Source organism: Pleurodeles waltl, chromosome 2_2, assembly GCF_031143425.1.
Source record: "Pleurodeles waltl isolate 20211129_DDA chromosome 2_2, aPleWal1.hap1.20221129, whole genome shotgun sequence".
In the NCBI taxonomy this organism is placed as follows: Eukaryota; Metazoa; Chordata; class Amphibia; order Caudata; family Salamandridae; genus Pleurodeles; species Pleurodeles waltl.
The window spans coordinates 212,483,073-212,497,466 of NC_090439.1; the positions used below are offsets into that span (position 1 = coordinate 212,483,073).

General features: G+C 47.2%; 1 protein-coding gene across 1 annotated transcript in view; it reads left to right on the top strand.

Moving 5' to 3' along the window:
• The window catches only part of DNAH5 (dynein axonemal heavy chain 5), a 4,110,061-nt gene that overhangs the window by 2,339,478 nt on the left and 1,756,189 nt on the right, over positions 1 to 14,394 (top strand). Inside the window, exon 32 of the mRNA XM_069219645.1 lies at positions 2,728 to 2,884. Coding sequence (XP_069075746.1) covers positions 2,728 to 2,884 — 157 coding nt within the window. The remainder of the gene's footprint in view (positions 1 to 2,727; positions 2,885 to 14,394) is intronic.

Below are 14,394 nucleotides of genomic sequence, written 5' to 3' on the forward strand. Positions count from 1 at the left end.
CCTCCCAGGAAGGCTAATGAAGTGACACATCAAGGCGGTGTGCTTCAAAGGGCACACTGCCCCAATATGCAAGAGGGGCTGTCTCCCGGTGGAGGACAAAGCCATCCCCTACCCTTAGGCACATTTGTAGCATGCAGGTGTGGAAATTAGTCAGTAGGAGTACACCCCCAGAAGGCTAGCCAGACCTCTAGGGTGGACAGCCTCATCTGTACAGGCAAGGACGATTTCTGCCATCTTGAAAAGTCGTAAAATAGGGGGTTTCTTTGTAGAAAAGGTGCAGCAGCCCCCCTGAAATGGTAATCTTAGGGATGAATTAGCCACTGGGGCTAGTAGCCCATTGGCTACTTGCACCCACACCCCTAATGCCCCTAAATCTAGGATTTACAGGTCTCCCATGGCACCAGAACCAGAGAGCTGCAACAACTTGCGACAAAAGACCAAAAGAAGACCTACATCAATGACAACAGGAACCTGCACTAACAAAAGATGTGATACCTTGAACCTGTGGCAGCCTCCTGGAACTGCTGGACGGCGGCAGGTCCTGGACGAAAGACTGCTTCCCCCAGAAAGAGGGAATCCTTTGAGAACCAAAGGCAAGACCAGACTACTTTGGACTAGCGGTACTAGTCCCCCGCCTACCTCAGGCAAAAAGTGCTCACCTGATCCAAAGAAGTGCTGGCCATCGGACCTTTCAAGGGCTCGCTCAAAGACAGGCAGTCCAGTGCATTGTGATAAGTGTAGTTCAGCTCCTTGCCATGCTACAGCCAGTTTCAGTTTTCTACTGGACCTCCAGAATGGGAGATAGCGTTTTCTCTACCTACCATTTCCGAGGCTTGTTGGTGGCCAGTCCAGTCATCACCACCTTTACTCAATGCTGTAACTCGAGGGCACACTGCAACACTTTCATCCAGCATCACCTGTGGCTCCATTGTTGCGTTTTTGAATCTGTTTCCTTGCCCACACCATCTCAATGGTAAAACCAGCAACCGCAGCTCCCGTTCAGCACCAAGGATAGCCAAGCACACCTCAGCACCCAAGACGCTTAGAGCAGGTGGAGTTGTTCTGCCTGGTGAATCCTGGTCGAGGGGCCCACACTAACTTAATTTCCAGTGGGTCCCTGCTAACTTGGCTTGCAAGTGCCCAAGCATCACAACTACCATTTTTCACCACCCGCAGCACCTAAATTCAGTGCCAAAGGCAGCCAGGGCACCTCTGCACCCGGCCCTCATAAGCCAGGTAAAATTTGTTTGACTGTTGCAGGCGGGTCCTGGGACCCGCAAAACCTTAACCACCAGTAGATTCCTTTGAACTCATCCCGCGAATGACCAAGCGCCACTGGTGACTTTTCCCATTGACCACAATGGTCAGATTTGACAGCTTGTAAATGCACTGATTTTATTTCTACTTCAAAATCCATAACGCCGGTTATATGCAATTGATTTGCTTTGTTTTGGTGTAAAAAAAAACTATATAAAAATTGCTCTATTTTTATACGTTGGTGTCGGATTTCTTTTGAGTCATATCAATTATTTATTGTCCATGTTTGTACTCTGAAATGCTTAACACATGTTCCTCCAGTAAAGCCTGGCTGCTCTTTGCCCACTACCAGGTCTTAACTAAGGGTTTATTATTGTGAATACGAGAGACCATCTTTGGGGTATTGTGAGAGTGTTACATAGTGAAGCCTAACCAGCATCACTGCATAATACTCCACTTTCCTACATTATATAAAACTGTTGAATAAATACATATGTAGTGCAGTGAATCAAGCACCACACACGTTTGTGTAAATGATTGGATTAAAAATGGTTTAGCACCTCTGTGCATCTACATGTGTTTTAGTGAAAGATGCACAATGTCATGTTAGCTTAATATTCTAATTAACTCATACAACTTTGCTTTGTTGAGCCATGCAGGCAGTCTGTGCACCTGGCAGTAGGTAGTGGGCTGGACGTCGTTTGGATACAGTGTGTAGGGGCTACGAAAGCTCTCGTTCCAACCCAGAAACACCCCCCAGGCTACAAGGGATAGGTCTGGTCACCACTGGTTTGACCTAAATCAGCAACCATCCACATCCCTCTGCTGCCATGATTCTCCGGCAGGCTGTATACTTCTGATTTTGACCTAGGCCTGAATTCAGTGTTTCTGGGGCTCTTTCTTGCATGACAGTGTTCATCTAGACGTGCTGTTTTACATTTTATATTGCTAACCGGTTTTGCCAGTTCTCTAACCCTGGTAATTACATTCAATAATTCCATTGGTTTCATGACAAATTAAACTACCTTTTTTATATTGCCACGTTTCCAGTAGTCAAATACAATGTCAGTCTTTGCTTTTAAGTTTAAAGACTTAATACAGGTGAGTGCCACATTTCTTGACCATAATGCTACGTTTAAGACCTCGCTGCTGATGACCTTGTAACTAAGATGAACAAATCCTGTTTACAACAGCAAAACTGTGTTAAAGTAATTATAATAGTATGCGTGTGTGAGGCAGTAATGAAACCGAAATCTGTCGATTATATTGGAAAGGATATAGATAGGTCAGTTGATGAGTGCTCTAGAAACGGTTGATAACCTAAATAGGTCAATAATGTGCATTTGCTTTAATCTGATTAAAACCTTGTTCTCTTTTCTGTTGCCAGTCTCTTTCCACATGTCCAAGTCCTGTGGTTCTTACATGTGTTTTCTACCACTGTTGTTCTGATTTTGTTTTCTTAACTCTTAGTTACCTGGAGAAAAAACGCCTGCTGTTTCCTCGCTTCTTCTTTGTATCCGATCCAGCCCTGCTCGAGATCCTTGCCCAAGCATCGGATTCACACACAATCCAGGCTCATTTATTGAATGTGTTTGACAACATTAAGACTGTCAAGTTTCATGAAAAGGTATGAAGTGCCAATTCTACGAAACATCTCATATTATTTTGGCAAAATTGATGCAACCCCTCAGCAACTATATTTGTCATGAGATTTTTACGTGTGATTTGCAGCTGCATTGCTGGTAGCATTATGCTTACAGAAAGTATTTGTAAAAGGTACCTGACACGAGATTTCTCACCAACATTATAGACATGAGTAGAGCTACCTCATCCAAATAAAGTGATACGATTTAGATCTGCCTGATAGGGCTGGCAACATAAATGACAGTTTTTTTTTCTAAAGATGTCATATTTAGAAACATTTTTAAAAATAAGCACGTGTCAGAACCACAAATATATTAAGCTGCTCAACATTGCTTAATAGACCACACTAGCCATAAGTAACTTCACATCTTATGTGCAAGACTCTATGCCCAGGGGAACAGAGTAAATGAGACAATGGGAGCAGGGAGTTGGAAGTGAGAAGTGAGATAAGAAACTCAAGACAACAATACCTGGATCACTACAATCTAATTATCTCTTGAGGGTGATCTCATCACATGACTTTATTAACAAAACACATGCATCTTCCTATGACTCCTCTGATTTGCTACCACCAAGAAGCCCTACCTGAGCTGGATCGTGTAAAAGGAATGCACAGCCCCGATAAGTCAGTTAGAACATGGCTTAAAATCGTACCAACAACTTGAGGTCGTTTCGCACTTCTTGATCTGAAGTTCCACCTTTGTCTACTGCTCAGCCGACCTAAAAATGGGAAAAACAAGGGTCTTTCGGTCTCTAAAATTAAATCTTTTAGCCTGACAGCAGCTTGAATGAGATGAGAGGGCCCCTACTAACTATAACAGTCCTCGCTCCAAATGTCTTCCATCTAGTCCTCTGGTGGAGACCGTCAGACTGGACGCAGGCTCTTCAGTATTTATCAAGACTTGTTTCCTCATGAAGTGAAACATAGGATCTTCTGCATCATCACTCATGAACGGAGTGGCAACTTAACATTCTAAGAGACTCGTTTACAAAGAAATGGCACAACGCTGTGCCAAATTTGGCAGCACCGCGGTGCATCATTTCAGAAATGCAGGGATTGGCCATATTTACTACAATATAGCGCACCCCTATGTTTTCCCTAGCACTGGTGCTCAAATTAGCTGCCTAGCACCAATGCAGGCACCCTTGCATTATTGCGTTCCAGGGAATGATTGCTTATGTGCAGTAATGTGTCTTTTCCTGCACATAAACAATCAATAATGGTGATTTCTTACTTCTTTGTGTGTTGCAGAATGTAACACACAGAGAAGTAGCAAATCGTCATTATTCAGTGATTTTTTATGTGCAGGAAGGGACACCTTCCTTCACATAAACAATAATTAATGGCGTTTTGCTCTTTCTATGTGTACTGCAGAAAGCAGCACACATATAAAAAGCAAAAACAAGGAGAAATAAAAGTATTTCTCCTCGTTGCAGCACTCTTAAGCCATCCCTGGGGTGGAATTCATTTTTGACACTGCCTCAGGTTCATGATTTCTTGTAAATCTGGGGCAGGGTCACAATGCAATAGGTGTTGAGGTGGAACGTCCACATCAAAACCCATTGCACACCCCTTTCATGCAAAGTGATGCATGTCAAAGGGCTGTATTTACGAGGCGGCATAAAGTTACAAAAAGTGGCTTAACGCCACTTTGTTAATATGGAGCAGGGCATTGGGCCACCGAAACGTCAGCAAAAGTGATATTCCGGTGGCACAATGCCCTTATAAATGTGGCTTTAAGTTTTGCAGGTTTTGAGAGGTTATTTACCTTCCACTCCAGCCAAAGCACAGAAATAATTGCACAATCACAGAAGTCTTCAGGCGCCAACAGAGCTCTCCCTCCAAAGGTTGTGTTTGTTTTTATGCAACTCGTTAGCACCTTATCATTGATGATCTGAAATCTATAATTAGCACTTGATATTAAAGTGGCTTATAAGGAACAGAAAAAATGTACTGATGCCTGGACTGTTAGCATATTTGACCACCCACCACCCATGCATACTTCACTGTTTAAATCCATAGTTTTCCTTTCTTGAGTGTTTTCTTTTTTCATGTGGAAGCAGGAGTTTAACTTGCACTCACTTTAAACAGATACAAGAATTGCCCTTAAACATTAAGTAGCTTAAACTTTGTAAAAAGGCAGTCCTGGAAGGCATATTGTTTCTTACAGCTTTCACAAATTGTCATGACACCCCAATGGGATTTCAGAATTGCTTGCCATTAAGTATCGCATAGCTGAGCATGGCAAATACTTGTGGGTCCTGACTCCATGGCCAAGCATCAGCCAGTCAATGTATCATGGGGGATTGGAAGATAACTCACTAGAGGTCAGTCCTATTTGGTTCATATCCATTGGCATAGCTAGTTTGCCATGGGCCCTAGTGCAAGCCAAGTAAATTGACTCCCCCACTAGGATGGCATCTTAGTCTGTCAGATGCCCCCAACACAACTCAACCACCTTCAACAGAGTCTGCATCTGCCATATCAAAACTCCCTTCCATTCCCATGCACACATTATTTAATTTCTCTCCCTGCACTGCGTTTCTGTAAGTCAGAGCCATAGCCACAGCCATAAAAATAATTACCAATGCCAATAGGTTTAAGTCTTATAAAGTGCATGCACACAAAGACATAACATGTAGGGACCCCCACACTCACACTGCTGCCCTTAAATAGGCACAGTCCTTATGCTCCACTCACACAGGCACAACTTTCAACCTGTAGACTACTTACCCTGTACTCACAAAAAGACAATGGCAATCCTTCATTCACACAGGCACATCCCTCAAAATGTACTCACAAGACATTTTGGCTATTCTGCCCTCAAACAAGCACACTGGTTACACACAGGTGCACAGCTTACTAGGAAGGAGCAGAGTTGGGGACAGATAATACCAAAGGAGACAAAGACTGAATATCTGATGCATAGGTCCATTAGTTTAATTCAAAGCTTTTGAAGTATGCTACACTGAAGCCAGAATGTCCACTGATATCCCATCTCGCACATGTGAACCACCACTGCAAACTATATGAGTCTGATATTTGTGAGCTTTTGGGGGGGAAGAGTCTTGGCATACAAAAAAATCCAACTTGCATTCTAAAACAATATGGTGGTTTTCTTTGTAGTGCAAGCATATGAAGAAAGAAAGAAAGAACAAAGCAAACCCATACCAACTAAATGTGATGGGGATGTGCTTCAATGAAAAACAAAGTAAATCTTTACATTGTTCTACCATCTTGGAACAGTAACAATGATAGAGTATGCAGAATACCATTTTGAAGATGATAACATGGTTTTGAAGCTTGCAGATGTGATGCCTAGTGCTCTGCATAAGAAAGTTGTTGCCCAGTAGCAATGGCAGCAGAGCTGTTGGTACGCTCATTACCCAATTAGCACCAGTCTGCATTTTGAGGTGAGCCGCTGGGGGATGAACTAAAGGAAATATCTCCCGAGGTCACACTTCTCTGGATGCAGAGTAACAGATTAAGCAGGCAAAATACTGTTACAGAAACAGACATTTTAAAGACCACCAGTTATCTACTAGACAGAGCCAAACATTGTCAACAAAGCAAATGATTGAAGAGGGTGGATCCACTGCCCAATTGAATTGTTGTTGTTCTAAAGGGCTATATTAATGTATGAATGTGACTCTGTCTGATGAATAACTTAAGTGGGCTCACCTGAAGCACATTTCCTCTAAGCAAGATTATGCATTAATTTGAGAAATCATAAGGCTGGTGAGAGAGCTAAAGCAGCCTAAAACACACAGAAAATATAGAGCCCAGGGAGCAGGAGCAAAGGGCAACACACACAGAAGACATACCACTCTGGTCAAGAGCATCACAATGTTCCCTGAAAGACATAAAACAAGTGTAGTACTGCAAGACCAGTGCAAGTTTCCTTTAAAAGTAGGGAACAACTGTGGCATTGCAGTTCCAGACAGTGGAAGTTTCTTTCAAAGACAGAACTAGTATCCTACTGCAGGGCCAGACATTGCGAGCTTCCTTCAGATTCATAGAACAAATTTGGTACTACAGGGTGAGTCAAGCTTCATTCAAATCCAAGAAACAAATGTGATACTGCAGGGCTAGTGCAAGCTTCCTTCAAAGAAAAAGAACAAGTGTGCTACTCAGGTCCAGTGCAAGCTTGCTTCAGAGACATGGAAAAGTGTGGTACTGCAGGACCAGCCAGTTCAATCTTCCTTCAAAGAAATGGAACAGATGTAGTACTTCAGGGCTATTGCAAGCTTCCTTCAAAGACATAGAACAAGTGTGGCACCAGACAGCACCATTTACCATCTCCCTTAGATAAAACGACAAGCAGCATTTCAGATTTGGTACAAGTGTAAGAAACAGCACCGGGGTGTATTAGTTGAAGCTTCACTCACATGCATTGCAAGATTTCTACACCCGGGGCAGCTGGTGTGTTTGAGTGCGAAGGGCAGACCTCTCCATTCATGGGAGGAGAGAAGAGAGTTGGGAGCAAATGAGCTGCTCAAAAAAAGGCTGGCTGGTCCATAGACGGTTTCCCGCCGGCTTCCCGCTGCCCCAGGGAATCCTCCACGGCGGCGCTGCAAGCAGCGCCGCCATGGGGATTCCGACCCCCTTCCCGCCAGCCTGTCGCCCGCCCAGCGGGAAAGTCAGAATTACTGCGGCGGTCATTTGACCGCGCTGCGGTATTCTGGTGGGGGAACTTTGGCGGGCGGCCTCCGCCACAGTTAGAATGACCCCCATAATGATCTGCTCAGAAACAATGCACACTTCCCTCATATGTGTTGGACATGGACTGCATCTGCAGCAGTAGACAAGCCTGTGTACAAACACACGCACAGACAATGTGCAGCATTTGGCAGCAGTGTATTTTCCCCTCACACAGCACAAGTATAAGATGGCCATCTGATCTCGGTTTCATGCGTGACTGTAATTGTGTGATTCTGGGTAAATCACTTAACCTCCATCTGCCTAAAATTGTAAATATGTAAAATGTAAAACATCTAATTACACATGTGTGAATTGTTAGGATACTGTATAATTCTAAGATGTAAAACCCATCTGGATGTGCATACTCTTCTGTCGTATTCCAGCTGCCCATTGTTGTACTGCACTGTGTTTTTCCTGCCTGATACCCACACTAAATCAATAGAGTCCCTGACAATCTCATATGGACTACAGGATTCCTGAGGACAAACAGCAATAACATTGGCATTATTTCTATTTAGCACTGTTAGACTTTTCATCCTTGGCGTGGTCTCCCTTAACATTTTGCCTCTGTTTCCCAGGTTATTGATGTGTGCTGGACTCTGATTTTGCTGTTTTTATTACTCTGGGCACTTTACCACTGCTAACCAGGGCTAAAGTGCAAGTGCTCCTGTTTAAAATGTGTATGTAATTGGTTCTCCATGATTGGCATATTTGTTTTACTGTTAAGTCCCTAGTAAAGTGCACCAGAGGTGCCCAGGGCCTGTAAATCAAATGTTACTAGTGGGCCTGCAGCACTGGTTGTGCCACCCACACAAGTAACCCTGTAATCCTGTCTCAGACCTGCCACTGCAGTGTCTGTGTGTGTATTTTTACACTGTAAATTCGACTTGGCAAGTGTACCCACTAGCCAGGCATAAACCTTCCCTTTTCTTACATGTAAGGTACCCCTAAGGTAGGCCCTAGGTAGCCCCAAGGGCAGGGTGCAGTGTATGGATAAGGTAGGACATATAGTAATGTGGTTTATATGTCCTGACAGTGAAATACTGCCAGTTTCGTTTTTCACTGTTGCAAGGCCTGTCTCTCTCATAGGATAATATGGGGGCTACCTTTAAATATGATTAAAGTGTAGATTCCCCTAGAGAGTAGATGGACATGTGGAGTTTGGGGTCCCTGAACTCACAATTTAAAAATACATCTTTTAGTAAAGTTGGTTTTGAGATTGTGGGGGTCATTCTGACCTTGGCGGTCCATGACCGCCATGGCGGAGTGTGGCGGAAGTACCGCCAACAGGCTGGCGGTGCTTCCTGGGCGATTCTGACCGCGGCGGTAAAGCCGCGGTCGGAAAAGGGGAGCCGGCGGTTTCCCGCCGGTTTCCCGCTGGCCCTTGCAGCACCGCCATGGGGATTCCGACCCCCTTCCCGCCAGCCTGTTTCTGGCGGTGTCCACCGCCAGAACCAGGATGGCGGGAACGGGTGCCATGGGGCATGGGCAGTGCAGGGGCCCCCTAACAGGGCCCCACAAAGATTTTCAGTGTCTGCTGTGCAGACAGTGAAAATCGCGACGGGTGCCACTGCACCCGTCGCACCCCTTCAACTCCGCCCGCTCCATTCCGAGCCGGCTTCATTGTTGAAGGGGCTGTCCCGCTGGGCCGGCCGGCGGTCTTCTGGCGGTCGCCCGCCGGCCCAGCGGGAAAGCCGGAATGGCCGCCGCGGTCTTTTGACCACAGAGCGGTCTTTCGGCGGGAACCGCTGGGCGGGCGGCGACCGCCGACCGCCGCGGTCAGAATGACCGCCTGTGGGTTTGAAAATTACACTTTTAGAAAGTGAGCATTTTCTTCCTTAAACCATTCTGTGACTCTGCCTTGTTTGTGGATTCCCTGTCTGGGTCAGTTTGACAGTTGGGTTGTTTTTCACCTCACACTAGACAGTGACACAAGGGGAGCTGGGGTGTAGCCTGCATTTCCTAATTAGCCATCTCTGCTAGGAGGGAAGGGTGGAGGGGTCATTCTCATCTGAAAGGACTGTGCCTGCCTCTGACAATGCAGACTCCAACCCCCTGGTGTGTTTGAGGCCTTGTCTGGGCAAGGCAGGATTTCACAAGTAGGTGTGAGTCCCCTTTGAAGAAAGGTGACTTCAAAGACTAAAATGGGTAGAAGAAGGGCACCCAAATCTACAGACTTTAGAAACACTTCTGGAACCAAGAGGAACCTCTGCCTGGAGAAGAGCTGAATAGCTGAGGAAGAAGAGCTGCCCTGCCTGTGACTGTGCTTTGTGGAGCTATCCTGCAGTTGCTGCTTCTGCCAGAGTAAGAGGGCAAAGACTGGACTTTGTGCGCCTTCCATCTTGACAAGAAATCTCCAAGTGCTTGATCTAGAGCTTGCCTTCTGTTGTTTGAAGTCTCAGGGACAGCAAAGACTTCTCTCTGCCAGCACCTGGAGTCTCTGGAGAGACTCCTACTCTGCCCTGTGGTGCCCATCCAGTTCCTGGGACCCTGAAAGGAGAAGCTGGCAGCCTAAAGACAAGAAAATCGAAGCACAGAGCGCCGTGCAGGGAAAATATTGACGCGAATCCGATCTGTGGCTGAAAAAAACAGCGTGCCGGCGGCACCACAGCTGAGAAACGACGCTCGCAGGAAACACGACCGAAGAATCGGCGCACGGAGCAGGAGAAACGACGCACAGCATCACTGACGGAGGCTGGGAAATCACAACCTGAGCTGCGGGATTTTCGTACGGCTGGATTTTTGACTCAAGTACCACCGTGCAGAGTTATTTTTGACGCACGCCTGCCCGTGAGGGGTTATTTTTGACGCACACCAGGTACATTTTCACTCTAGCAGCGCTAGTGTGTTTTTAAAACTACTTAAAGACTCTTTGATTTTTAATTGATGACTTGACTTGTGTATGGTGGATTTTTGTCGTTTTGGTCTTGTTTTGTTTAGATAAATATTTCCTATTTTTCTAAACCTGTGTTGTGTCATTTTGTAGTGTTTTCATTAAGTTACTGTGTGTGTTGGTACAAACACTTTACACCTAGCACTCTGAAGTTAAGCCTACTCTCTGCCAAGCTACCAAGGGGGTAAGCAGGGGTTAGCTGAGGGTGATTCTCTTTTACCCTGACTAGAGTGAGGGTCCTTGCTTGAACAGGGGGTAACCTGACTGTCAACCAAAGACCCCATTTCTATTATTGGTGATCAGCGGTTGGGGTTTGGACTTGTATTTGTACTTGACATACAGTAATTAAGTGTACACTACTGTTTGAGTTCAGACCACTACGTGACCACATACTACTAGTCTTGTGATTTTAGTTTTTTTTCCTATTTGGACTGTTTTTGCTCTGCATTCAGTTTCTTTTTTCGCTGATCCTGTGATTGACTTTTCTGGAACTTCATTTGAGAACTTGCTTTTCTGTTTTTGGAACTTTGCACTTTTTTTTAACCTCTCATCATGTCTCAGTCTGGAGATGCCCCAACTGGAGCGGCTTTTGATTTGGAGAAATTGGAGAGCTACACAGTGGCTCAGTTGAAGCAGTTTTGTAGTAATGTTGGCTGTCCCATTAAGAGCTCATACAGGAAGGATGAGCTGCAAAAGGTGCTGAGGGCCTGGGTGACAGCTAAAGCAGCTGAGGGGCACACAGATGGAGGAGCCAGAGGGGGAGGAGGAGTTGCAAGTCACTCACACTAATGTAGTGGGTGGGCCTGTTATGTCTCAGGAGAGAGTCTCCAGGGCAGGTAGCAGTGTGTCCTCCAAGGGTCTGACACCCGAAGAGTTACAGGACAGACAGGCAGAGAGGGAGTACCAATTGGAGCTGAAAAAGCACAATCTAGAGATGGAACAGAGAAGGCTGGCCATTGAGGAAAGGAAGTTAGGAATGGCTCATGAGCTCAGTTTAAAGGAGATAGATCAGAGGAGTCAGTCCAGTAGAGATGGTGGCAGCAATCCTACAGTGCAGCCTGAGAAAAGGGTACACATCCCAAAATACTTTTTGAGGGATTATAAGAGGGAGGATGATATCTACTTGTGGTTCAAGGGTTATGAGTCAGCTCTACACATGAACCTGGTCCCTGAAGCTAATTGGGGGCCAGCCCTTTGGAAGCATTTTGAGGCAGAGGGTAGGGACACACTGACAGCCTTAGGGGATACTCAGGGTCTCACCTACTCTGTCATGAAGGAGGCCTTACTCACCAGGTATGGTCTCACCCCTGAGCAGTACAAGGAGAAGTTTAGATCCTACAAGAGAAAGGAATCCCAAACATGGTTGGAATGTGTTGATTCTTTTTGCAGGTCACTGGATGGTTGGGTGAAGGGCAGTAAGGCAAACATGTATGAGGGGCCTTACAATTTAATTGCTTGGGAGCACTTGTACAGTTTATGTTTTCTAGAGCTGTGCCAGCACCTCATTGACAGCAAGCTGACTGAGCCCGGAAGCTTGCGCAGGAAGCGGACCGCTGGGAGAGCACCAGGGTCCAAAAGAGGTATGGGGGAGACCACGCCAAGGGTGGGCAGGGTCCCTCTCAGAAGAAAGGGGGGGGTAAGGGCAAACAGGGGGAGTTCTCTAAAGGGCCCCAAACTGATTCCCAGGGTAAGGATTCCCAACCCCCCAGTGAAAAGAAGCCATGGTTGTCCAAATGGAAGCCAGTGGCAGGTGGTCCCCCACGTAAGTGTTATGCATGTGACCAGGTGGGTCATGTGAGGGGGGATCCCAAATGCCCCAAAAGTACACCGGAACCCACTGGTGCACCGTCCCAGGGTTTGGCCAGTGTAGCGCTTGGGGAGGAGTTGGTTTCAGGTGGGTGGGAACCAACAGAAATTACCCTTGTCTCACTAGGGGACAGTGAGATGGTCCAGAGAAACCTAGTGCCTGATAACACTAAGAAGTACAGGCAATGGGTGACCATCAATGGACAGAGGGTGGAGGCTCTGAGAGCCACAGGAGCCAGTGTGACTACAGTGAGGAGTCACCTGGTGTCTGAAGAGCATATTGATCCCCGGATACTTCACCAAGTAGTTGCAGTAGACAACTCTGAGCGCCTCTGCAGAGTGGCGCAGGTTCCCTTTGAATGGGGGGGGCTCAGGTTCCTGGAAAGTAGCTGTGAGTCCAACCATGCCTGTTGATTGTTTGCTAGGCAACGACCTGGGGGATTCCCCTTGGAAGGAGGTGGAACACAGGTCTCACTTGGAGATGTTGGGTCTTCCTGGGTGGGTATGCGTATCCACCCGGTCTATGGCAGCCAATCACGGTAGTCAAGAGCCCCTGGAGCCTGAAACAGTGGCCCAGGGGACCGCCAAGAAGAGGAAGGGCAGGGGGCGCGGGAAACCGGCCCCAGGGGTTCCACGGTCCGGGAGGAGGCAGAGCCTGAGGGTGACACCCCGGAACCTACAGGGGAGCAGGTGGCTGAACTGGGGGAGGTCCCTGAGCGGTCACAGTGACAGCAAGAAAGGGGACCCACCAGGGAAGCATTCTGCACAGCGTAGCAGGAGTGCCCTACTCTTGAGGGGCTGTGGCAGCAGGCTGCAGCCCAGGCGGCTGTCGAGGCGCCAGGTACTCACCTGATATATTGGGAGGTTGGCCTCCTGTATAGTGAGCCTAAGGTTCCTGAGCCTGGGTCAGCTCGTATACTGGTGGTACCCCAGTGCTTCAGGGGCTTCCTACTGGGTTTGGCTCATGATGTGCCTTTGGCAGGACATCTGGGGCAGGACAAGACCTATAAGAGGCTTGTCTCCCACTTTTACTGGCCCTTGATGCACAAGCAGTCAGCTGCTTATTGTAGGTCTTGTCAGACTTGTCAGGCAAGTGGCAAGAGTGGGGGAAATGCAAAGCTCCCTTCCAACCTTTACCTATAGTCAGTACCCCCTTTGAACGGGTAGGAATTGACATTGTGGGGCCTCTGGACCCCAAGACAGCAATGGGCAACAGGTTCATCCTGGTCTTGGTGGACCATGCCACACGGAACCCAGAAGCCATTCCTCTAAGGACGGTCACTTCCCCTGTGGTGGGACGTGCCTTGTTGGGAGTTTTTACCCGCATGGGGTTCCCCAAGGAAGTGGTATCTGATAGAGGTACAAACTTCATATCCACTTATATGAAGTCTCTGTGGAAGGTGTGTGGGGTAACCTACAAGTTCACCACCCCTTACCACCCCCAAAGTAATGGTCTGGTTGAGAGATTCAACCGCACCTTGAAAGGCATGATTCAGGGCCTGTCAGAGCCCTTGAGGCGTAAGTGGGACGTCCTCTTGCCATGCCATCTGTTCGCTTACAGGGAGGTGCCTCAAAAGGGACTTGGCTTTAGCCCCTTTGAGCTCATCTATGGCCACCCTGTGAGGGGACCGCTCAGTCTGGTGAAGGAGGCTTTGGAGAAAGCTCCTAGTAAACCACCCCAGGATGTATTTAGCTACATGCTGGCACTAAGAAACCAGACTGCCCGCTTCAGGAGTCTCGCTCAGGAGAACCTGGAAGCAAGCCAGGAGGATATGAAACGGTGGTACGACCAGAATGCCACTCTGGTTGAGTTTCAGCCTGGACAAAAAGTCATGGCACCAGTGGAGCCTAGGGCTCTCCAAGATAAGTGGACTGGGCCTTTTGAGGTGGTGGAAAGAAAGAGCGAGGTCTCCTATCTGGTAGACTTGCAAGCCCCCAGGAACCCTTTGAGGGTCCTACATGTCAACCGCCTCAAACCACACTTTGAGCGAATTGAGCTATCCATGCTCCTAGCGACAGATGACGGGGTGGAGGAAGAGAGTGAGCCTCTTCCTGACCTCCTGTCTGCAGGAGAGAAAGATGGGTCTGTGGA